At 38.5% G+C, this 26,841-nt stretch overlaps 1 protein-coding gene across 1 annotated transcript in view; it reads right to left on the bottom strand.

Moving 5' to 3' along the window:
* Positions 1-400: 400 nt before the first annotated feature.
* Positions 401-26,841, bottom strand: part of GAP43 (growth associated protein 43) — a gene marked incomplete at its 5' end in the record, with an annotated part of 44,262 nt that continues 17,821 nt past the window's right edge. The window contains one exon of the mRNA XM_049628210.1: positions 401-1,076. Within this exon, the coding sequence (XP_049484167.1) occupies positions 988-1,076 (89 nt within the window). The remainder of the gene's footprint in view (positions 1,077-26,841) is intronic.

Raw genomic sequence — 26,841 nt, 5'->3', positions numbered from 1 at the left:
GAGAAGGTGGTCATTTACACATTGAGGAGAGAGGTCTGAAACAGATCCCTCCCTCCCAGCCCTCAGAAGGAACCCACTCTGCCAACACCTTGATTTCGGACTTCTGGCCTCCAAAACTGTGAGAAAATAAATGTGTGTTGGTTAAGCTACCCAGGCTGTGGTACTTCGCTATAATGCCTCAGCAAACTAATACAGCACACAACAATCCCATCAAGGACCAAAGCAATTGGTCCTGACTGGAGGCTTAGGCTTCATCCTTCTTTCCCTTATCAGGGTCACTGATGTCAGACTGGGAAGCCAGAGAGATGAAATGTGAGACGGCACTATGTCAAATCAACTAATGAGGAAAAGAAACACAGAGCCACTGGAGTTTGATTACTCTCATGATTTATTAATATTCAGATTGAAAAAGGAGCCTTAGAGCCGCAAGTTACGCTAATTGGCACATTTGCTTTATTTTATTTATGTATTTATTTATTTATTTTCAAAACAAACTGGGTTTTTGATTTTTTTCCTTTTTGTTCATTCCATCACATTAAAAGGAGGAAAAGAAAAATGGTTTTGAATTCACTCGATATTTTGGACTCCTCAGATGAACGGAACATTGCACACACACTTGGAACAGAGAGAGATAGAGAGGAAAGTGGACTCCCACAGGGCCACACGCACCAGATCAAAAAACTTGGATACAGTGCAAGAATTTCCCGAAATGATTGGATCATCATTACCAAAAACTCGCCATAACAACACCAAGAAACAAAAAATGTTTAAGCCACACTGTTTGACTTGGGATCTTTCCTGCTTTTTTTTTTTTTTTTAAATGTTTGCCACACAGAGAGAAAGAGGGCTAGTGGGTAGGAGAGGACAGACTCACGGACGTGAGCAGGACAGGAAGGGGAACTTCAGAGTGGAGTTGAGAAGAGGGATGGGGAGAGACAGGGTTCAGGAGAGGGGAGAGTGGGGACGTGGAAAGCCATTTCTTAAAGTTCAGGCATGTTCTTGGTCCGCCTCACGTTCTTCTCCTTTACCCTCATCCTGCCGGGCACTTTCCTTAGGTTTGGTTTCATCTACAGCTTCTGAGGAAGAAAACAAGAGCGGGGAGGGGAGAAAGGGGTTAGTATTTTGTCTCATCTCTTCATATGATAGTGCAATGCATGTCTCTTTTTCATACCATTTCATAAGAGATTTAAGATAAAAAGAGATTATTGTTATCTCAGTAATACAATTTCCAAGTTCAGAAGGGTTTACCTCCAGGAGGCTCTTCAGTGACATGTATGGAAGAGCTCAGGAACAAAGCTGTGATATTGGGGGAAGGAGCCACTAAACAGAAATTACCACAGTCTTTAATCTCTCAGCCTTGCAATCAAGATATCCATACACAGGCTCTTCAAATAAGGAATTGACAACAAGCTTGTATCTCTTTTCAATCCATGGCAAACTGATTGTGACAGATAGTTTCTGTGGATCATTGAACAGCCATTCCAACTCTCTCACCTCTTATTAGTGGTGTCATAAAGGCTGGAAAGTAAAATAATTGCGTTTCCAGATCCCCTTGAAGCTAGAGGTATCCGTGTAACACAGTGATGGCCAATTAGATAGAGACAGAATTCCTTGAGGAGGACCCCAGAGAAGGTCTTTGCTTTACTTTCTGTTATTCCTGATAACTGAGACATCAAACGATACCTGGTAGTATAGCAGCTATCTTGTGACCATGAGGACAAAGACTATACACTAAGAATGGTGGAGCAGAAAGGAGAAAAAACTATCATTGAGTGACCTATCAGTCTCAGATAACTTTACCTCAGACTTTTTCTTGTTATGTGAGATAAATAAACTTTAAACTAAACCATTATAGTAGCTTTTAGTTTCTTGTAGTCAAGAATATTCCAACTGAATATACTTATCCATAAGGCAGTGTGCTTTGTTTAACATGGAAGACTGTGTCTTTTTAAAGGATAGTTTCTTCCTCAGGAAGCAGGCAAATTTTCTAACTTTTCTGCCTGGTTTCCTGATAGAACTCAGTCAATTGATTTCATGTGACAGATGGTTCACTAAGACGCCAGCTAGTGGAAAGAGAATTCCTTTGCCCTGAAATCACCCATATTGCTAACCTAAATTCCTTGTGTTGGGTGTCCCCCAGATTATCCCTGGTTTCAATAATTTGCTAGAAGGACACACAAGACTCAGTATATAGTCCTATTCATGGCTATAATTTGCTACAGTGAAAGGACACAAAACAAAATCATCAAAGGGAAAGTTGTATGGGGTGAAGTTTGGAGGAAACCATGCACAAACTTCCAAGAGCCCTTTCCCTATGGAGTCATACAGAATGTGCTTAATTCCTCCAGCAATAAACTGCAACATGTATGAGATGTCAGCCACCAGGGAAGCTCATCTGAGCTCACAAGTCCAGAGTTCTTACTGGGGGCTGGTCATGTAGGCACCCTCTGCCTAGCATGTACCAATTCCAGACTCCCAGAAGGAAAATGGATGTCCAGCATAAACCACGTTGTTTGCAACAAGTGTTTAGGCACAATAAAGACTCTTAGTTAGGAAATGGTGAGACCCTTCTCAAAATTCAAGTTCCCAGATTCCAGCCTAGGATCAACTTTACAGGCATCCTAAGAAGTGAGAGATTTTGAGACTAAAGAAATCGAGGCCTTTTAGGAGACCGCTAGAACAGTTCACATAAGTGTATGTTTCTTTCAAATCAGTCAACTCTATATTTATATTCAGATGAAGTTCAACATCTACATACAAATAAGACAACTGCTGGAAATATATTTTTGGAATTCTTTCTTTGGAACAACCATCTAATAATATTCTTTTAAATCTGTCAGCAGCAGAAAATGTTTATCTCCTTGAAAATAAATTTGAGTTTTAGAATCAAATGAGGCTGGACTGGTAAATAAGGTAGCAGCTATGATGGTTCATTTTAATGTTACAACGACTAATTTTTGACCAAAATTTTTAAGTCTGATTTATTTTGGGAATTTGTAGCTGACTATCAGTCACTTTCCAAATGTAATTATTATACTAAGGCTACCTACTATTACTCATAAAGCCATTTTATTGGGCCTAGCCTTCTTAAGCGACCATTACTACTCTTAAAGAACTGGGATACCAATCATATTTTTCAGGAAAAATTTTTGTATAAAACTAACTCAGTTCTGATCATTGTAATACTCTATGTACCAGCATTGTCCCTTGTGGATTATAGAACTCTGGTAAACTAATGAATCAGCTAATTTCTGCCAGAAGAAAGCTTTCAGGTTTATTTCAGTGAGTTTTTTGTTTTTGTTTTTGGTTTTTTGTTTGTTTGTTTTTTATAGCAATCTGGAATTTGCTCAGAGAATTTACTTAGTTCCTTAGCTCTACTCAAACTTTTGGATACTACAGGTATCCCCAAGGTGGTTTACTATCCGTATCACCCAGGAAACAATGAATTTAGTGCCCTCTTCAAACTGCAAAAAAAACAGAACATTAATTTAAACTGGCCTGAAGCATATAGAAGTTTCAGGTGTAGGAACAAGACAAGACTTTAAGCCTTTCTACCTGAAGTAAAAACTTGGGAGCTATGAGGTAGATTTAAGGGAGGTTGGGGAACTTGAGAGAAAAGGTGGAAGCAGAATGTCTGTTTATAGAAAAGGAAAGAACATTCCAAAAGGAAAAACAAAAGAACAAAGATTCAGGTAATTCTGAAAAGCAGCCGCACTTTCTGTCTTCTGTCAGAGTGGAATCAGGTTAAATTCTCCCAAATGCCTGTACTTTCTCTTGTCATCCTTTGCCTGGGCCTGGGGGAAAGAGTGAAAATGGCACCCATCTCTTTATTCTGGCAGGAAGTGCTGCTGTCCACTCCCTGTTAAGAGAGCTTCAATATCTATATATTCTTTCCTTTAAATGCTTCAAAATATTTGAAATATACTTATTTATTCATTTACTTGTTCAATAAGTTGTTATTGAACACCTGTAATGTGCCAGACATTTTTCTAGATATTGAGAAGAGGTGGAAAAAAACATTTAAGACTCATTTAAGTCTTTCACAATATACCTTTAACAGACAATGAAATCCATAATCATAGAATGGCAGGGAGAGAGGCCTCAAAGAACATCCAGTCACCAGACACAACTCTTTAAGGGTAACAGCAATTTCATTTTTGCTCAACTTTGAACCCCCTGTGTCTAGCACAGAACCTAGTGCAGGGAAGGCCCTCAATAAACATTTGTTGAATGAAAGAATGGATAGACATCCTCACTTCATAGATGAAGAAGCAAAAGTCCAGATGTTTCCCTAAATCATACAGTTTTCTCATGACCTAGCCAGAACAAAAACCTAGAACTTCTACTAGTCTCAGTTTCCCATTACATCAGGTGGTCAAACTCGACCAGAGAGGGTCAAGATCAAATCAGTTTTATTCAGCACTAGAAATAGGTAGCTAGGGCCCACAGGCTTTTAGTGATCTAAAAAACTTCTGAGATTAAAAACAAACTGTTGGCTCCAAAATTTAAAATAAAAAACATAAGATTAAAACTGATGAAGTTCAATTAGTTGACTACAAAAGGGACCATGTCAGTCAACTAGCTGGAACTCAACTGAATACATATAATTATATACACATTATATTTTATACGAGGTAAGGTTAGTTTTTTATTTACTTGATATTACTGAATACTGAACAAAGGAGTCATCTCTGTGTTAGATGTAGGGATGACTAGCTGGTAGAAATAATATGTGTCAAGTCAGTGGATTCAGCTACATTTTTATAGGCCACCAGGAAATTATGGAGAGAAAAATATGGAGGAAGGAAACAATACAAAGTAAGAATCTTCCCCAACCACAAAAGCAGAACAAGAACTCATAATGATATATTTTTTAAAGCATACACAAAAACAGAAACAAGCAAACAACAATATGAAGCACATGCCTGCTCTAACCAGATCCACTTGGAAAGGAGACTGTGTATGAGTTTGTGAAAAGTTTTAACCTTAGACAAAGGGAAGTTATTGGAAACAGAATCCAAGTTATGTATAAATGGGTCCATTTGAGCGTGAATGCCAGAGAGAACTTCTGGATATTGCTAACTTGTTCCTTCTCCCTCGAATGCCAATTCTAAACAAGTCACTGTAGTTAATAAGTGATGTTGACCATAAACTTATATATCTACAATTTCTTACCTGTTCTATTCAGCAACCTCACTCCCTGGAAAGAATCACAAATGACAACTTTCCTGGCCCTTTGTATAAAGTGTTTAGCTATAGCTAACATAGTTGAGCACCTCCTATAAGCTCACAACAATTCTACATGTATTTGTGTCATTTCATTTAATCCTTACAGCTCTTTAATCAGTCCATTTTACAGTTGGGGAAGCTGAGGTACTTAGTGAGATGAAGTTACTTACCTAAGTCTGTACTGTTTGTAAATGGCAGCAGTGAATTTCAAACTAGGACAGAGACATCTAGGCAGCTTCTAATTTAGATTCCTCTCCCTGCCCTTATCTTTGCCCAAGAAGGATGGGTGGGCTCAGAGAGGGAACCAGAGCAGGGGGTCCACAGGTGCCTAGGCCTGCAGCCCACACAGTTCAAAAACTGGTCTTAATACAAGCAGCTCAGAATGGAGGGAAGAATCTTGATTAGTCTTGAACAATATGAAATCTGGTCTTGGCACTCTCTGGCACTAATTACATAATTATAAATGCTAGAGATGAGTTAATATGTAATCTTTAGTATTTTGTGCAAAAACTTTGATCACCATGGTGAGTGTCAGAGATAAATGAATGGCTGAGGCCAGCTGGTCACTCCAATTATCATGATCCAATTAGGGTAAATAATCACATTCCCCATCTAGAGGATCAACCTCCCTCTGAGACAATTATTGCTTACGAAGAGGCGAAGAGGCAGTGGAAGCTAAAGACTGAATGAGATTTTCAGACCAAGTGACACAGAACAAGTGAGTGCAAGTAAATGGGCCCAGAACTGGCAAAAGGGGAAAGGCTGAAGTCATTAATGTGATTGTTGAAAGTCAGCAAGTTAAAGAGTAGAAAGTGCTTTTTCTTTTTCAGTTTAGCTCTGAATAGCAATTTTGCTCATATTAAACATGGAAACCTAATATTATTAAGACATTACAAGAAAGGCAAGATTAAATGAATCATAGGTTATGCATGTACCAGATGACTAGTGAACGTATTTTCATTAACAGTCATTACTATTCAATACCTAGTAATGGTTTCTCCCCCCCAAATCAGTCTTCACCAAGGGAAATCAGCCCCACAAATCCAGTTTTATTATGAGGCATAATGTATCCTCCCAAACAAATAAAAAAACCCAAACACCCAAATCCAAAAACTGATGATGCATTTTAGTAGTTTGGTCTAAGGGGGGAAGGGGGGGAGTATTTTTTTTTAATGAAATTGGGCAGTGTTTTATAATTATATATATTTAATTATTAAATATTTAAATTCTCAAAAACTATATATAGTCACTTTGAACAGGTGATGTTAGCTTCTGGTAAAGACCTATAAAATTCTCTGGCACTAGCATTTTAACCTTGACAAAAACATTACTTCCTTCAGACCCAAAGACCTCTTAGAAATGACCATGTTCATTAGAAGTCTCCATGAATTTTATCATTTCTGTGTTAACTTAAAAAGAAAGTTAGCATCATAGAAAGTAAAGTCATGTATTCTTAATGTTCTGGAGTTAAACACACTAAAAAAGGGAAGAAAAAGTGTGCTGCTCATTTATTCATTTATTTATTCAGTGAAAGGTCCTGAGCCTATGTGCATTCTACATGTTTCAAATATAGCAGTGGTGCTATACCAATGAAAACACCAAGTAAGATAAGAATCCCTACCTTCCTGGAAATTATACACCAGTTAATCACTAGCACATTTATATGGCAGTGTATTGTTTGTTGGAGAAGGAGTGGTAAAGGAAAAAGTGGTAGCTGGACAAGAAGCACTCAGCCCAAAGGGGTGTAATTTCTCCTGGATTTGTAAAGTTGAGTATCTTTAATAAGTTTCTAAATACGGAAAACCCTGGTAACTTTCACATTCTCAATCCACAACCATCATTCCTAAGGAAGATTAAGACCACATTAAAACAGCAGTAAAGGGGCACCTGGGTGGCTTAGGTGGTTGACCATCTGACTCCAGCTCAGGTCATGATCTCATGAGTTTGCCCCTGCATCAGGCTCTTTGCTCTTAGTGCAGAGCCCGCTTCAGACCCTCTGTCTCCCTCTCTCTTTCTGCTCCTCCTCCCACTCTCTCTCCCTAAAATAAATAAACATTAAAAAAAAAAACCAGCAATAAAGATGGAAGTCATTTCTTTATGTATTTGAAATAGTGTGGTGGTAGCCTTAAAACAGTAAGGGGACCCAGGTGTATGATTTCACAGTGGTGCTTGAAAGATGTATGCAAATTGGCTCTCTGATCCTTACTGAAATAGAGTCTAGAAGCAGCTCTTGACTTGATGCATCCCATTCATTTCCTCGAAAGGGTGAGAATAGCACGTCTGCACATTCTGTCGGGAGCAGATACCAGGAGCATATGCAGCAGCGGCTGCTCGCGTGCTCAGTCGGGCAGTTCGGCTGCAGTGCTGTTGGAGGGATGGCGGTGTTCCCAGCTGCTATTGCCTACCCTGAGCTCTAATGGCCCTGTTTACTGGCTCCAGTCCAGGCCCCTCCTCAGCCCTACATTACTGAAATTAGGTTGAGTGGATTTCCGAGTAAAACATTATCTCTTGGGACCTGCCCAGCTCTCCCCAGCCTTGTCAACATTGATTAAATAGAAGCTGCTATCATCCTGGGGCCATGCCTACAATTACTCTACCAACCACTCCAGGCTGGGGTGTTTGCTTTCCCTTTTTATTTTCACTTTTCTTAAATATTAAACGTTATCACCTCAAAGGCTCAAAGGAAAGTAACAAAAAAAATTCTGAAGCTAACTCACACATATCCCTTTGTCACTTACATGGTCTTCCGCTGGAGCTGTGTGCCAGATGTCAATCTGGAGCCTGGATCATGGCTTTTGGTGGGCACTGGGATCCACATTTTGACCTTCACTTTTGGCCACTTTTTAAATCTTGTTTTACATTTTAAATTTCTTTCAAAGCATTGAGCCAGGATACACCATTTTCATGTCAGCAGAATGATGCAAATATTACCTATGCCCCCCACCTCTTGCTTTTTGAGCCTTCGAAAGAGAGGATAATTCTATTGCTTCTAACACTATTCACTTGAGGATTTTAAAGAGTAGCAAGCAAAAATTTAATCAAAGAGAAAACTCAAAGGCAGCATGATGGTGGGGTCCCAATGATATCTGAAACTACATACACATGTTTACTTTTCTTAAAAGTTTAGGCCTAGAACCAAGCTGATTTGTATTCTAGCCTTGACTTTGCCACCAATTAGTCATATGATCTCAGAGAAGTTATTTTTCCTTTCTATAAAATCTATACAAATTCTATAAAAACATGAATAGTGATTATTCCACCTTATTGCAGGTTGTTTGGAGGTTGAAACAAGAAATCTGAAAGGACTTCATAAAATTTTAAATGCAGAATGAAGTACATTGAGACTTAAATCCAACCTGTGAGATTTGGGTAAAAAAGACCCATCAAGTTTAATATTCTTATCCCAGGAAGATAAGAACCATTTCCCAAAGGAAAACAAAAAACAAAAAACAAAACTTCTTTCTCAGATAATTGCTTAAGAGGACTTCTCCACTAGAATATTCCTGTAGTCTCTGACTCTGATCAGAAAATAAGGATACACGTGATGTGTTAATAAATAATAATAAATTTAGTTAAATTTAGTAGATGTGTTAATAAATAATAAACTCAGTTACAGAAGTTGGGAAAGAATCTAGGATCTCTAACGTTTGAAATGAAAGTCAGTGTTTTTTTGGTCTCTCTCTTTCCTTCCTTCCTTCCTTCCCTTCATTCTTTCTTTTCTGAAAAAAAAATGACCCAGAGATTTTTGTTTTGAAAAAATTAAAACAAAAGCCAAAGAACATACAAGTTGACTGGCCTTGAAAACTTCTTAAACAATCTCAGTAGAAAATGTCTGCCAAATCAAAAAGAATGAAATCTTGCCATTTGCAATTACGTGGATGGAACTAGAGGGTATTATGCTGAGTGAAATTAGTCAGAGAAAGACAAAAATCATACGACTTCACTCATATGAGGAATTTAAGAGACAAAACAGATGAATGTAAGGGAAGGGAAACAAAAATAATATAAAAATAGGGAGGGGACACAACCTAAGAGACTTAAACTGGAGGGGTTGTGGTAAAGAGGATGGGCTAAATGGGTAAAGGGCATTAAGGAATCTACTCCTGAAATCATTGTTGCACTATATGCTAACTAACTTGGATGTAAATTTAAAAAGTTAAAAAATTTTAAAAAAAGGAAAATGTCTGCCAAACCACCAAAAATTAGTGTTCTAGCTTCTGCCCCCATTAGAAACATGCAGAAAGATTTTAAAAATTGCAATTTATGTGTCTTGCATAGTTGCCCTAAATCATTTTTGGAAAAAGATGGTATAAATGAATAAAATTAAACAGTGTTAGCATTTCTTACCATTCTCATAATGAATAAGTCAACTTTTAAAAGTTAAAAGTGACAACAAAATTGGAGGAGTTTTACTCTAGCATAACAGTCAAGGCAATTCACCACCTCATTCTTCCCCTCAGCTAAACTACGTGCCAAATGGGCAGTGGAAGCTGGAGATCTAGTGAGACACAGCTTTCTGTTAGTCCACAGGAGGAATGGAAGATTGGGAGTCAGCATGAACAATCCATGGCTCCTCGGACACTGAGAAATATGGAGAAAGGTCACATTAAGGATAGAAAAGTGATGCTGTGATATTGAGTGTTGCTAGTAATGATGATCAGAAACAGTTCAGCCTAGAAATTAAGTTTTTCCCCTTTTTTGTGGGGAATTTTTTAAATAGTTCAAAATGCCATCTAATAGGAGTTCAACTCTGCATTGCCCCCTTTTCACTTCACAGTAGCCCAGGTGAGGAGAATCCTAGCTGGGAGAAAGGCTTAGCTGCATGTCTCTAGCCTTTATAAACTCCATTGTCTTAGAGGCTAGGAAGATAACATTAATGTGAAAAATCTGACAATAGATAAAGCCAGTGGTAAGGTCAAAAGGCATTTAAAAAATGTTAAAACACTCTCACTGGAAAAATAAAAGGGAGTATGATATCTGGAGTAAGACTCTTTAATTGTACTGAGAAGATACATTTGTGGACTCTGATTTCAAAATGGAAGAGGTTCCCTTTAATCAGAATAAAAGTCATATTCATCTTCAAGAACCAACTTCAAATCAGGAGCCCTGAATAATAGTACTGCCTTTTCCATTTTGCTAATTTTATATTACAGATCTTCCTCGACTTACAATGGGGTTATATCCCCGAAACCCCATTGTAATTTGAAAGTATCATAAGTTGGGGCGCCTGGGTGGCTCAGTCAGTTAAGAGTCCAACTTCGGCTCAGGTCATGATCTCGTGGTTTGTGGGTTTGAGCCCCACGTCAGGCTCTGCGCTGACAGCTCAGAGCCTGGAGCCTACTTCAGATTCTGTCTCTCCATCTCTCGGCCCCTCCCCTGCTCATGCTCTGTGTCTCTCTGTCTCTCAATAATAAATAAACGTTTAAAAAATTAAAAAAAAAAAAGAATCATAAGTCAAAAATGCATGTAATACATCTAACCTACTGAACATCATAAATTAGCCTTGCCTATCTAAAACGTGCTCAGAATACTTACACTAGCCTGTAGTTGGGCAAAAATCATCTCACGCAAAGTCTATTTTATAATAAAAGTGTTGGATATCTCATGTAATTTATTGGATGTTGTCCTGAAAGTGACAAACAGAATGCTTGTATGAATACAGATGACTGTATGGGTGCAGAATTGTCTCAGGTGTATCGGTTGTTCACCTCTGTGATCGTCTGGTTGACTGGGAACTTCAGCTCTCTGCCACTGCCCAGCATCATGAGAGGATCGTACCACATACTGCTAGCCTAAGGAGAGATCAAACTTCAAATTACAGTTTCTACTGAATGCATATCGCCTTCACACCATTATAAAGTCAAAAAATAGTAAGCCAAATCATTATTAAGTCAGGCATCATCTGTATTCATATTTCAAGATTTTTTTAGTGAATGAAGTAAAAAAAAGTAGTATCTATTTCAGATTTTATACATGGCCTACCAAAGCAAAAAGAGATAGCAAAAAAATTAGTTCACAATATTGGCTCTCCCTTTGCTCGTCAGTCAAGTTTTCACTACATCCCTACTTATACTTTTCACTACATCCCTACCTATGCCTTGCAGATGAGATGTCCTACGTTCTTTGTCTCAGATGCTGTTGGTACCCTCTCAAGGTCCCCATTGCCATCTTCCAGCCACCGGAGGTGTTGGCTGCCAATGGCCCACTTCTGCCCCTGGAATGGGGATGTGAATTGTGAATTACCTCAACTAGAAGTGTCTGAAAAGTGATGCGTTGCCTGCCCCACAAGACTCCAGGGCCCTTGTTTTTGGGCAAAACCATCTATTGGTGGTGCGGTTTGTACTTCAAAGTTCTCTGTGGGATCAGGTTGAGACTTCACTTTTCCAGAACCCACATCTTGGTCTGTCCTCTTTCTCACCCCTTACAGATTTCCACCAATAAAGTATTCACATAAGAGTCCCATATCAGGCTCAGATTTTAGAGAATGGGACCAAAGTTATTCCTTTAACCAAAAATTAAGGACTGGAGTTGGAAGGGAGGCCACTCAATTACCTCAGTCAATGTGTGTAGCAAATCTTCAGGGTTTGAATCATTTGGGTTTGCTGCTTAATTGTCTCTCATGACGCAGCTCAAATATTGTTTCCATACCTCCAAAGCTATCCTAGGCATAATTAGTCAGTTCCTTCTCTTTGTTTATATGGAAATTATATCTCTTGCATTATACATTAGTTTGTGGTATCCTTTTGTGTCTTCTTGACTGTGAACTAACTTTTCAAAGGAAAAGGATCTATTTGCTAGATTTCAAACTTCTCTAAGGAAGAGACTTTTTTTTTAGTTGGTCTACCTTTTATTAAAACCATGCTCTGACAATCATAGATAATGTAAGTAATAAAGCATTTCCCCACCATCAGGGAAGTGCACACCCACCCACCCACACCATTCTTAGTATGCTACTGCTTGTAGGTTTTAGCATCCAGGTTAATTTCTCAAGAAAGTCATTCATGATCCTTTAGACCAGTTCCTCCATCATGATCCTCAGGCAGAGATTATTTTAAATTTATTTTGTTCACTAATAAATCCCAAATGCCTAGAAAACTGCCTGGCAAATATTTATATGTATATTCATATTCATATTCATACGAATTTATTACTTTCATGAATCAATTCATTTATTTTTTTTAATTTTTTTTTTACACTTATGTATTTTTGAGAGACAGAGTGAGACAAAGTGAGAGTAGGGGAGGGGCAGAGAGAGATGGAGACACAGGATCAGAAGCAGGCTCCAGGCTCTAATCTGTCAGCACAGAGCCCGACGCGGGGCTCAAACCCACAGACCATGAGATCATGACCTGAGCCAAAGTCGGATGCTCAACCGACTGAGCCACCCAGGCGCCCCTCAATTCATTTATATTAACCCCAACTCCTAGTATCATGCTTATCACAAGATGAGCATTTGGTATTTTTAAGGGAAAGAAAGTATGGAAAAATGGAAAATCCCAAAAATGCTTTGTGACATGTAGATAAAACCTTAATTTTAAACCCCAAGCAGAAAAACTTGTAATGATGAATGGTGAACTTGTAATGATGTTCTGAATTTCAAAATGTTGGATAATAAAAAGGAACCGAAACATTATTCTGGCTCAGAGCCATGGAAAGCATTATGCCATCACCCTCCTTTTTTCTTTTCTTTTTTTTTTTCTTTTGGCTGATTTGAATTTTATGTCTATCTTCTAAGTTTATAAATTACTCAGATAAAAAAAACAAATGTAAAAAATAGATATTTACTAAAAGCATAACTATTTTTAGATGGCGTAGAGTAATGAATAAGAAAGCTGGTTCTAGGGTCAGACTATTTGCATTTAAATTCTATCTCTGACACTTACCATGACTTTGAGTGAGTTACTTAACTTCCTACTGCTTCATTTTCCTTATCTGTAATTGATGGCAGTATTGTTACTCACCTTATGGAGTGGTTATAAGATTTAAGTATGTTAATTATTTAAGATATTTAATACTGAATGGTATATTTCAGTAAGTGCTCAATAAGTGTTGGCTATAGTATTAGTGACTGAATTGGAACTAATACTGGCTTAATGTTTACTATGTGTCAAGCATTGTATTAAGGAGTTTCAGATAAAGGCATTCAATATGCATCTTCCTTGTTTTTCTATTTCTCCATCAGTGGAAATAATAATAATATCTATCTCATAGATTTGTAAAGAGCATTAAATGAGAGGAAACAAAACCTAACTCCCTGCCACTACCTTGCTTGCCTGTGTATCTAATAAATGATACATTCATGCTTATCCAATCTTAATGCACAGCCCTCCCTTTTTTTTTTTTTTCAATATCCCAAGAAAGGGAGAGAGAAAAACCTGTGACTTATTTAGTTTTTTGCTTATAAAATGGAAAAAAAAAAAAACATCATTCTTTGAAAAAGGCTTTGAAGTCAAAGGCCAAAGTCCAGAAATGACATCAGCAAAGATGATAACTGGCCAAACTTAAGGGGCATGATTCTATGATGTAGGATGCAAAAATCAAGGCTGCTAAACAGTAATATTTCAAAAGGCAGGAGCTTCTCTGCTATTGCCTCTACTTAAGAACAGAACAATCTCCTCTATTTTATACCCAAAGAATAGCAGCCTATTGGTTTCAAAAGGAAATAACTTTATCTTCGTCCTTTATCTTTGGTCATTTGATTCCATAAATGTTGTAGCAAAAATGTACCACACTGAATGAACAAGAACTAAGTCACCCCCATCCCAGATGTGTAGTAAATCTTGCATCCAATAGGCAAGTTACAGAGGGGATGGCAATTCTCCAGGCATAAGACATCATATCTGGGGCGCCTGCGTAGCTCATTTGGTTGAGCACTGGACTCTTGATTTCAGCTCAGGTCAAGATCTTTCAGTCATGGAATCAAGCCCCATGTTGGGTTCCATGCTGACAGTGCAGAGCCTGCTTGGGATTTTCTCTTTCCCTCTTTCTTTTCCCTTTCCCCCTCTCCTCTCTCTCTCTCTCTCTCTCTCTCTCTCTCTCAACATATAAATACACTTAAAAAAAAGGAATTATTTCCAATTTTAAGAAAAATTTCCTTATTTGATAATCACCAAATCCAAGACTTGAAAGAGACCTAAGACTTCCCATCCCTTAACCTTAAGGAAAACAAGTAGATACACTGAAAATTTTAACTTCATTATGAGAAAGATCTTTTCATTTCCAAGTAGACTTGCTGTCATCTGGGGACAGGGCTTATGTTGGGGGAGAAGTCCTTGGAGCTGTGTCAAGGACTGCTCTGATGGCTTATTTTTCTTACCTGTGCACAACACTCTCTCATTTCTGGGCCTCCTGAAGAAAGGAATTCCAACAGACTTTGAAGGATAGTATAAAGATGGAGTAAGAAGGACTGTTCTCTTTTAAAAATTCCAGGCAAAGAAATACCATACTTTTGGAATCTTGTTAATATTGTTAAGTTAGCATTCCCCACCCCCAAAATTTGCCTATAGTTTCTCCTGCTGTATTTTGGAGGAAGTTAATAATTTTCAAAAAAAAAAAAAAAAAAAAACCCAAAAAACAAAATCAGACCTTAGGTATTTGATATTAATTAATGAGGTCTGTATTTAGGAGATGGGAAAAATTAAACAGGCTTGTTATGTTTGTTGCTCATTTTTCATTGAGACTACTTTTTAGCTTTCCTTTATTGCAATTTTCCAATTTCATTCAAACAGGCTGCTTAGGCATTATACCAGCCTTTTCCTTAGGTGTTTCTATTGTAGTCACCCTAGGTCCCATTTAATGATCAATGTCTCTCAGACCTTAAGAAATCTAAAGAACAATCTTCTAAGCTATACTGGTTTTCATTTAAAAATTCAGCTAATCAGAGTGCCTGGGTGGCTCAATGGGTTAAATGTCTGACTTTGGCTCAGGTAATGATCTCATGGTTTGTGAGGTTGAGCCCTCCATCAGGTTTCTGCTGTAGGCTTAGAGCCCGCTTCACATCCTGTTTCCCTTTCTCTGTCCATCCATCTCTCTCACTCTCTCTCAAAAATAAGTAAACATTCAAAAGAAAAAAAAAAAAGAAAGAAAAAATTTCAACTAATCATCAGTAATGTTTTAATACAGAGTCAGTTAATATGCTTATTACATATTTTCAACATTTGTCTTTAAAGCCAAAAACAGGGGCGCCTGGGTGGCTTAGTCAGTTAAGCATCTGACTTTGGCTCAGGTCATGATCTCACAGTTCACAGGCTCAAGCCCTGAGTCAGGATCTGTGCTGACAGCTCAGAGCATAGAACCTGCTTCGGATTCCGTGTCTCCTTCTCTTCCTGCCCCTCCCCCACTCGTGCTCTGTCTCTCTCTTTCTCTCAAAAATAAATAAACATTAAAAAAAATTTTTTTAAAAAGGCAAAAACAGATCCTGGGTTGTCAAATCCCAAGATCTGATATTTGAGTAAATGATTTGATTATCTGACTCCAGGATTAAAATACAGAAACCCAAATTAGACATAACTGTAACTGTATAAGAGTCACTCCAATAATGACTATGGCTGCCTAAAAATGTTTCCTACTTGTGAATATCTATTGTTTCGGTAACATTCAGATTTTTAAATAAAAGCACTACACTTATGAATCATGTTCAGCTTGTGCCTTGCCATGACTCATTATGATGTGTTTGGGTGGCACTTGACTATTATTTATCTTTGTTGTTTAATTTTTCCCTTATGGCTATATCTATACAGCACAAAGAAAACTAAAGATGTGGCAGTTGTCTTGCTAATTTTATCAATGCAAATGGATAAAACACATGAGTCAGGACAAAAATACAAAATTTGTATATATGGTCATAGAGTTGGCTTATGACTATAAAAATACAGCATAGTGGAAGCTGAAGGAGGTCTTAGAAATGATCAGATCTCAGCCCCTCATTCCTTCCCACAAAAACTGAGGATGGAGAGTCTCCATGACTTGCCCAAAGTCACAACAGATAATTCAGATCCTCCTGGGGCACCTGGGTGGCTCAGACGGTTGAATGCCTGACTCTTGATTTTGGCTCAGATCATGATCCCACAGTGGAAATGGAGCCAAGCGCCATGAGATCAATCCCTGTATTGGTCTCTGCTCTGACAGTGTGGAGCCTGCTTGGGATTCTTTCTCCCTCCCTCTCTCTCTGCCCCTCCCCTGCTAGTGCTCTAAATAAATAAATAAATAAATAAACTTAAAAAAAAAAAAAAAAAAAGAATTCAGAGCCTCCCACAATACCATAATACCTCCCATAGCCTTTGGGGATGAGTGGATTCTACTGCTTGATTTTAACTTGCATCTCTCTCCAGTGGTCCTAAGTGTACTGCATAAGTCTCTTTCCCTCATCCTTTCCCCCTTTACTCTCTCTAACCTCCCTCCTCCACTCCTTCCCTCCCCCATTCCTTCTTTCCTTTGTGAAATGAAAGGTAAACCTAACATAATTTTGCTTTAAGGGCTACCAGAAGTACTTTTAGATACTCTGGATGTTTTCAGAACCAGGCTATGGATTATTGTTGCATCAAACTTCAATATATTGTACACATTGTGAGGGGTGAAGCAGAAATTCTACGCAGACAGGGGGAAAATGAGGACCTCTAAAATTAGTAACTTGGGTTGAAAAGTTATCGTCAACTAGGGTAGGCTTCATAAACTAAATGACTAGCTACCAGATAATGAAAGTCCAGAATTGCTAAAGTTACTACAAGTGCTGTCATATCTAGGAATCTGTAAAAGACCATTACTATGTCCTGAAGAAGAGAGAATGAAAATGCATGCCAGTTCCCCATTGACCACCTCCTTCACTTCCCAATGGAAGCAGAGTGTTAACAAGCCAACTGAGAAGGTTTAACTCAATTTTGAAATTAATTTTAAAAATATTATTGTAATAAGAAAGTCCTACAAAAGATGTTTGTGTTATATGCTTGCATGTGGATAAATAAATGCAATCCCCATCTCTTACCGGGACAATTCATTTTGCACTCATTGTGTGTTTTGGCTTCCTGGAGCCTGTCACATTATGGCACTGCCTTTGAATGAAAAAATTGCTTTAAAAATCAATAGCACTCACTGGAACACAACCAGAACTGTATCGAAAAAGTAGTATTTGTATTTGTACTGATTTTTCTCTTTAGTCAAAGAGCTGAAAGTTCTTTACTTAGTGGCAAAGAATGTAATAGCTTTGGCTCTTGAGGACATTGGGACAATAAGCAATTAAAGAATAAAGATTCACAGTGAGTCTGAAGCTTGCCTGGGATAGAACTATAGAATCATATATGTTCTGCCTGTCATATAATACTCCCACTTGAAAGATCATCCCACTGAAGGCTTTCTCTCTTTTCTCCACCCAGTGTCATTCTGTAATAAAGTCATTTTTCAAGGCACATTTTCTGTCTAAAATCTACATTCTACTATCTTCCTTCTTTCAAACCCCTATTTATTTGAAAATAATCAAACTATATACATACAGAAACCTTCGAGTAGAAAGGGGTTTTGGAGACCCTCCAGCAATGCCTCACCTTATATACTGGATTCCCCTAGAACACTCCTAGCAGATGGACAGCCTGTTTCAATGGGCCATTCCAATTTTAACAGTAACTTATTCTTAATATTTAGTTAAAATCTATCTCCTCTAAGCTTTCATGGAGCTTTTTCTAGAATAACATGGAACAAAATATATCCTAAATATATATTTTTTTGTACAAGAAATCCCTAAACACAAAGATAACAGACTCTTTCTTCAAGAAGTTTACAAATCTGTTCTTTTCTTCTTCAAACTGCATGAAAAGCTAAATTGTAGCTATGCTATCGTTTCTTCACCTCATCTTTTATTTCTCTATAAGCTGACTTTAACTGTTATTTTTCTAACAGTATTCTCCTCAAATTCACCAAAAAAGAAAAAAATCCAAATGGTAAGGCCTTTTATCATTTACCATTGTTCTTGATCTTTTTTTGACAACTTCTTTTGACAGTATTGAGCTTTATGCTCCAGAATACAGTGTCAGTTAAGGAATTTCCCCAATCTTTTGTTTTCTGAAGTCTCTGCACCTTTTTTGTGCTCCAGAAAACGTCTTACTGCAAAACACTCTTCACATGATTCGCTATTCACTCTTTCTCATGATTCCCAGACTTGTGGGTGATTCCTTGTTTACCTGTAACAAGGCCAAACCTGGTTCTTTCCCCACTTTGCCTGCACCTGTTGACAAAGCCAGACACAGACCCTCATATTTCCCATTCTTTGTCTCATAATTGAGTAGCTGAGATTACAATTGTTCATCCCTTTGAAACAAGCTAGACATGGAGATAAACAAATCCTGTTCAGATAACTGACTACACTTTCTCCTCTGACCACACAACAACCCTGGTTGTAAGTCACCCCGCATATAGCTTGACCATTCCTCCCCATAAATCTAAAGGAAACCCCCCCTACCAAGACACCATAATCTTGGGAGCTGGGGGTCTCTATTGCAATAGCTTGAATAAAATAATCTCTTTAATTGTTGGTGCATTTTTGTTTCTTAAAATATTCCTTCTTTCCTAATTTTAATGGAAACTATGTTCTGGATTTATTTCTGCTGTTTCCCAGATTTTCTCTTGCCATTATGGGTCTAGTTTTTATTCCCTGTCCCCTAACATGACTGTAATCCAAGACTCAATTCTACATTTTTTGTAGACCCTGCAACAGAAAATGCATTCTCTCTAATGACTTCAATCCTGACCTCATAACCAGGTAACCACCCTATCTATATCATCACTGTCTTATTGTTAATACTTATACATTATTGTAAGCATATTACTTTCTTTATCACAAAACTTTAATGACTCCTGCCCTCATACACATTAAATTCCAATTTCTACAGCCAAATATTTCTCTATATCCTTGACTCTACTCCTGGCTCCAATCTTATATCTCAATCTCTACTGGACATCATACAATCACTATCACTACAAATATAACCAGGTTGGCCTTATCATTCCTTAAAATCCTCTCTCTCCAAATATACAGATATAAATAATCTGTTGATTATTCTTTCTCAGCAACACATCTCTCTGAGACCATGAAATGGAAAGAAAAAATTGTATTGATTCTCTTGTTGAAATATGTGCCAAACTCAAAGGGAATAGAGGCTAGCCATACTACTACTGCCTTGGCATGGATCCAGTAGTAAGCAATGAAAGGGAGTATAAGTAGGTAAGAATAACACAGTATGTAGACTAAATGGTTAAGGGCAATAGTCAGTAGAAGGTCAACAACAGGAGTAGTCAACAAGTGTTGGAGGCCAGTATAGATAGACCATGGACATTTGGGGAAGTTTATTAGCCAGAAACAGGCCCTCCAATCATACATCCAAGAACAAGATTCTCATCTCTAACAGAATGAATGAGAATAAGGCAGAGACTTAGTCTCAGGAAACCAGTGTACAAATGAGATGAATGAGACAGGGACCTAGGTAAAGCAAACGAAGCAGAAGTCTAGTTAGTGGCACTGTTCCTAAGTAGGAGATCAATTATTGGTGTTTGGGCAAACTTGACTTGATGCCGAGCTAATTGTGTATAGTGCTCTTTAAATTTACCTAGCCTAGGAATGAGAACAACATCGATTCCAGAATCATACCGCAACAAATTCTCTGACATCATGGAGTTTAAAGTAGGGGACATGACTTTCCTCATGTTTTAATGAGAATGTACTAAAATCACATTTTCTTTTTTTTGTCATAGTCTCACTATAATTTTGCTTAGACATGTTTGATGTTTGCACTCTGTCTGACCCACAAGTCTTTGCCATCACTACTGACTCAGGTTACAAAATTTCCAAAGAGGCTTTTAAACTCATCCAGGGGCCTAGGCCACCATGTCTCATGTTGAGACCAAAAGCAAGAAAATATTAGGGATAGGAAAAATAAATTAGGAGTTAATTTTGTTTTTTAAGTTAGATTTTTATGAGACCTTAGAAGAATTGGTGAACTCATGGAGATGTAGCAATAATTTGGGGATAAAGATAGCATTGAAAATATTCAGAAGATATGGGAGAAAATGAAAAAAAAAAGATTTTTAACTCAATTTTACTATAAATTGTAATATAGAAATTCTATGAATTATCAACACTTCCAGCCAAGGACTACCAGGAACACACCTGCAGTTGAACAAAGTTGGATTTATTGACATGTTGCTCCTAGAGAGAACATAGCCATGTGGCATTGCAGTAAGACAGGGTTAGAAAAGACTTATCTGGGCCTGTGCTAGTCAATTTGGAGTAGGATTCAAGGAATCAGAGCTTTGGTCTGAATTGAATGCTTACATGAGACAGGGGTCATTTTATGACTGGTCATCTCAACAAACATTATCTAGGAGGAAGAAGGAATGAGGTAAGTATCGGCACTCACATTAGCCAGGCTGGGGAAATATCTGGCCATTTTATGACTTAGATAATGCCCACAATTAATGTGCATTCAGACACAATTATGGTGGTCTTGTCTTGAGACATCACACAAAGTCTGATATTGGTGTTCTATAAAATTGATTATGTCAGCAAGAGAATACCAAGGCCCACCTGTGAGTGCCAGGCCAGCACCTGATTGTCAGGAGCTGGTTTCTCTTTCTAAGAAGAAATAAGGGAGATTAAATTTGACATTTCCAGATCTGATGTGTAGCTGTTAAGGCCCTTCCTTGTATTTGCCTGTATCCCACTCCATCCATCTGGTAATACTTAGGGACGTATGATTCCCTCAAGAATCAGAGAAAGAGAAATAACATTGATTGTCCAGAAACAGTGAAAGATTGTACCTCGGTCCAGTGCCATCAGCTGATGCTGATCCTGAAATGCTTTTACTGGCTCTTAAAGATGCTTATGGCTCCCAGTGGACTAATGGCACTGTTTTCTAAATTAAAATATTTTAACTATATAAAATCCTTGGTGAGGAAGAAAGAAGAGTCAGATCAGGATCCGTCACCTCAGTGTTCTCTCACATCACTGATATGATAAGACAGCAAGTTTGGCTTTACCACCCTCTCTCTCTTCTCCTCCTTCCTTTAATGGCCTGTCAAGAGGAACTTCCATCCTGTGTTGGCATTAATGCCTGCTGTAAATACAGAAGAAATGGGAGGAAAGAGGAGGAGGGAAGAGAGGGGTGTGTATGATAGAAGCTACATTTGCAGCTCAATTGCAAGGCATCTCTCAGTGTCTAGACACCAGCTGCCTAGTATCCATGGAAACCCACTAACTTTGGCTGATGGGCTGAGGAGTAACAGCTCTCAGGAGATCCAGTGAGAACATGGTGGTGGGAGTGGAAGAAGGAAGGTGGGAGTAATGGCAGAGAGTGAGAGTAATATCAGAGAAAGCAAGAGCAAACAAAACTCTCTTTGAGAAAGGGTGGCATTAACCTTGTTACCGTTTTTCTCATGTGCATTCCACACATGGCGACAAGTAGAAATCTGCCATACCCAGCAGGTGTCAGGACACAGGTTGCTAAAGATGAATGGCTGAGCTGGAATGATTATATTCCCATCAATCTCCTGCCATGCCAAAGTACTTCCTCAGTAAACTAAAGCTTTCCACAGTAAACAGACATGATCAACAATTGTCAGTGGAAGTCTCAGGCGTAGGAAATTCCAATCCCCAAGACTAGATGCCGCTTTTATAAGCACTCAGCAATGAAGATTGATCACAGCTCTTTATACCTGAACTGTCCTCCTTTTTTGCTGCCCCATTTTGCCTTGTTATATGCAAGGGTTGGGCTGCTGTTCAAATAAAGAAGGATCTTGAAGGAATGAGTAAGAAATGAAGAGCTACCAGTCTGGGACAAAATCATCAATCATACAAATATATTTTGTTCTTTTCTTCATAAACAGATTCCTATCATCAGAGGTTTCCAATCCATAGATTTTAAAGCTTTGCAGTTGTATGCTATAATACTGGTCCCATCTACCACACATTCCTTTGGGATTGGGATTCTTAGGCAGCAATATCCCCAACAAGTCTCATCACCTAATTTTTTCCCAGTGCCACCCTCTACCCACATGTCTCCACTTCACTTCCTTGACTGAGTGCCACCACATACAAACATACCCCTGGGGACCTCCAGGCTTTTTGCTAGTACAGAACAGTCCTTTCTCACCAAAGTTCATCGAGACTATACAGACTCGATTTTCTTGTCTCCCAGGGTTTTCCTTTACTCAGGCATCCTTACCCACTATAGTTAGAATCTAATATAAGACCTGCTGGTTTTAGTAGAGTTATCAGGTCACAATACTGTTTTCCAATTTTGCAAAGATAATAGATGTTATGAGAATTAATCCTTGTCACTTTAATCAAAACTAATAGAGATGCCTAAACTATATACATATATACATATACAAGATACAATCTGCAGGTTTTTATGCAGTGGTTATTCTGGAGAAATGCTCCCAAGTGAAAAAGAAATGCCCCATTCATTATCATATTGAGCTGTAATCAACATTAGGCAAATTCAACATACTCGGAAAAGGGCCACTAAGAGGTAAATGCTTACTTAACTATAATTTATGACAAGTAGAACATTTTAATCCACCAGGGACTCTTTATTAGACATAAAAGCTTCCCTGGATTTGATTGGATGATGTCCTATGAGAAAAGGCAGCTCACTCCTAAGCAAAGGTGTGTTTTTGTCATCTATTTCCAGTCAGGGCAGAATTTCCAATGGTTTTGAATTGCTAAAATGGTTCTCTGCTTTTAGAGATGTACTTTGCATGGGGAGATAAAACCAGTTTATTCCCTGTGACCTGTGCACCATGTAGGCAGTGACAGAAGCAGTGAGACTAGGACTTGGGGCTGGTCCTCTACTACCTCTAGCATAGCCCAGTTACAGTCGCTGTCCAGCTGCCAAGATCTTCTGGTCAATAGGAGGGATGACATCGCACGTCAGAACTATTTGAGCCACCAAAGAACTTTTAGGAACAAAGGAAGATGGGGGAGCATCTGCCCAGGTGGCAGAGAAAAAGTTTCTTTAGTGGCAATAAGGAGTGAACCAACTGAATAAGAGAGTGATTTGGGGTCACCTTTGTTACCTATGCACTGACCATCGGGATTACTCAGCTACTCTTTCCTACTAAGTAGGTATCTTCTTCCTCACTTGTTGAATTAAGCACACCTATTGAGCACTCACAACCTGCTCCAGTTGCTGGAGATACAGTAGTATACAAAACAATAATGAGACAAACAATCCCCCCCCACATGGAGCTTATATTATACTACAAATAAATAAGTTAAATGTATAGCGTGTCAGGTGGCAGTGACAGGCAATAAAGAGGGTAAAAAGAATACAGTATGCTGGGATGAGGCTGAGGTGACAATATCAAACAAGGAAAGTCTCTCTGAGGAGGTGACATGTTAACAGAAGCCAAGGAAAGTTAGGGAGTGAACTATATGAGCGTCTAGAGGAGGGAGATTTCCAGGCAGAGGGAACAGGAGGTGCACCCATCCCCTAGCTATGGGCACATGTAGCTGCTGGAGATGTGGCAAGGGCATTAGTATTGCTAGAATAGAGCAAGAAAGGGAGAGTAAAAGAACAGGAAATCCGAGCAGTGACCTAAGGGGATGTTAATTGTCAAGGGCTTTGAGGCCATTTTAAGATAGTGGGCTTTTGTTGAAGCCAGATTTGTGTTAGGGAAATTGAGATGGGCTCAGTTTCTAGACATATTCTGAACGTGGAGCCAAGATTTGGTGGCAGATTTAATGTCATAAAAAAAAAAAAATCAGGGATAATTCCAAGATACGTGGTCTGAGCCTCAGGAAAAGATGGGCCTGCCATTTCCTGAGATGGGGAAGACTTGAGAAAGAGTAGGTTCAGGGAGAAAAGGCAAGGGTTTGGTTTTCAGAAATGTTTAGTTTGGGGTGTCAATTCGATATACAAGTTGAGATGTAGAGTAAGCTATTACCTGGAGTGGGGACAGAGGTCTGGGCTGCAGATGGAACACTGGGATTTATTAGATTATAGACAATATTTACAGCCATGAACCAGGAGAGATGACCAAAGGACTAAATGTGAATGGAGAAGAGGAGGTCCAAGACTGAGCTGTGGGGTACTCCAACATTTAGAAGCCAGGGGACGAAGAAGGAAGGCAAAGGAAACTGGAAGGGAATAGACAACGTGTTAGGAGAAAACGTGTTAGGAAGAGGTAATATGCTGGAAGAGAAGTAACAAATGAAGTACTTACTTCAAAGAGTAGAGAGTGATCAACTACCAAATGCTTTTGGTAGGCCAAAGAAGGTGAGGCCTTAGAATTCACCACTGGATTTTAGCAAAGTAGAGGTCATTCGTGACTTTGGTAAAAGTTGTTTCAGTGGAGGGTGGGAGGGTAGGTGTGGTTGTTGTGCACTCAAGAGAGATTAAGAAGAAATTTGTAGACAGTCAGTATAGATAACTCTGGTTACGAATACAGACTCAAGGGATAAACAGCCCTTGGTAACTACTGCTTCCCAACCATTCTGTGCCTTGATTTCTCTGTCTATAAAATGGGGATACGGTACCTACCTCATAGGGTTGCTGTAAAGTGTATGAGACATATAAAATGCATAGATGGTGTACTAAGTATTAATTAAAATAGTCCTTATCATCACTTCTTACAATTCTCAGTAAGATAGGGTCCTTGTTCTATCATCAGTTCTGGAACCTAAAATAATAAAAATTGTTGTTTGAGCAGCTATGAGGGAAACTCTGCTAACCTTGATCTACTTATAGTGCTTTATGACAGATTTGGATCAAACTACCTCAAGGTAGTTTGGATCAAACATACCTCAAGGGAATGTCATATTTCATATGTGTCACATATTTTATATGTGTCATACACATAGTGTAATGTTTTGGTGCAATAAAAACAGTTTAATAAAATACACAGTGATCCAGAATGTTTAATGAGTTTGAGCTTTTCCAACCACTACTACTCTTTAACTTTGAAAGATCCCCAAATATTTTTTTTCTGATCACATTAGGCTTCAGTGGTGATTCTCATAAAGTACTTCTAAATATATAAAACTCAAAAGTGTTAAGGCATTGATATGTCTATGCTACAAAAACAGCTCATCTGGTATTCTGTCAAATAGACATCTTTATCAACTAAGACTTCTGCATTACAATAAAAATTGACATTTGTATAATGATCCTGAAGCATTTTATGACTATAATTACTACACTTCTAATGTTGTGTGTATTTTATTATGTCCCAAACCTTTCCCAATTGAAAATCCAATTACGACTCAGATGGCAATTATTAATCAAAACATTTGATTAATCAGAATGTTCCATTCCCCAATCACAATGGAGAACACAGAATTTACTATAAACGTGTTGTTCCTTTTCTAACTTGAGGACACCCAAGTTTAACAATAAGGGGAAAATAAAAGTAATTATATAGAGAAAGCAGAAATGAGACCCTGATGTATTAACACTCACTAGCCATGTGTCTGAGATGAGATGTTTAAATTCTCTTCCTAAAAAGGGACAGTGATACCGCTCATCAGAGGGTCACAGCAGACAGTCTGGTACAAAACACATAAATGTTATCTACACTGTTATTGCTATCACTATTATTGTTGCTATCGCAGTTGTTCTTTGGTGAGGGCCTAATAAGCGAGCATCAGACCAAAGATTGAGTAATTCAGAGCTACCAAATATGCATTCGAAGCAAATACACATTGGCTTCACATGCTAATTAAGGCTTGTATTAATATTAGAAAAATAAAGTCACCATTGAGGAAGCCTCAATTAATTATAGGAGCTCAATAAACATACGGGGCATATGATATATTCATATGGATTTACTCCAGATGGATGGCTTTCGGGGTGGGGCTGGAAAAAAAACTGTCTCCACTTTGATTTCTGGGCTGCCTGCAGCAGCAGCCTCGGCCACTCAAGGCGTCAGGGATGCTCACACAGCCTCCTGAATGACTGCACCCCCCCTAAGTGACAGGGGGACAAATGGCTGCTGTCTCACCACACATCTCCCCTTCCTATCGCCTCCACCCTCCCGCCAGCCCACCAGGCACGTGCCAGCAATGAGCTGCCTGCCTCACTGAGATCCTCAGCTCCATTAATAAGCCCTGCAAGGCTGATAATTGGGGATTTGTGGAGCCTGCAGTCTTTCAATAGCCAGGTTGTTATGGAAACCGGAGGCAGGCCTCCATGTCCCTGCTATTGATCCTAAATAAAATAAAATAAAAGTGGAGGGTTAGAAGTGATCATTTCATTCCACTCCCCCCATCGTGTTATTTTAGAAGTTCACCTCCAATTTGCACACATGAGAATTCACAACTCTTCTCTCTTTTGCTTCCCTTCTCAGCACTTCCCCACCCCTTTCTTAATTACAACTGAATGTGTTTTCACCTCTAGCGAAAAATCAGCTGAGCAGGGTACTACAGGAACACCAGAGTAGACACTCTAAATTTAATTTAACACCATGGCATTAATTCTAATTATTTGAGCCAAGAAATCAGTGATGAATATCAATGTGCTTTACCCACCGTTAAAAAAACAAACAAAACAAAACAAAACAAAACAAAAACACAATAATTGAACAGGATAAAAAAAAAATGGCCTCAGAGTCTCTCACTGGCCTCTTAGG

The sequence above is a fragment of the Panthera uncia genome, chromosome C2, assembly GCF_023721935.1.
Source record: "Panthera uncia isolate 11264 chromosome C2, Puncia_PCG_1.0, whole genome shotgun sequence".
In the NCBI taxonomy this organism is placed as follows: domain Eukaryota; kingdom Metazoa; phylum Chordata; class Mammalia; order Carnivora; family Felidae; genus Panthera; species Panthera uncia.
This window is presented reverse-complemented; position numbering and strand designations above follow the sequence as displayed.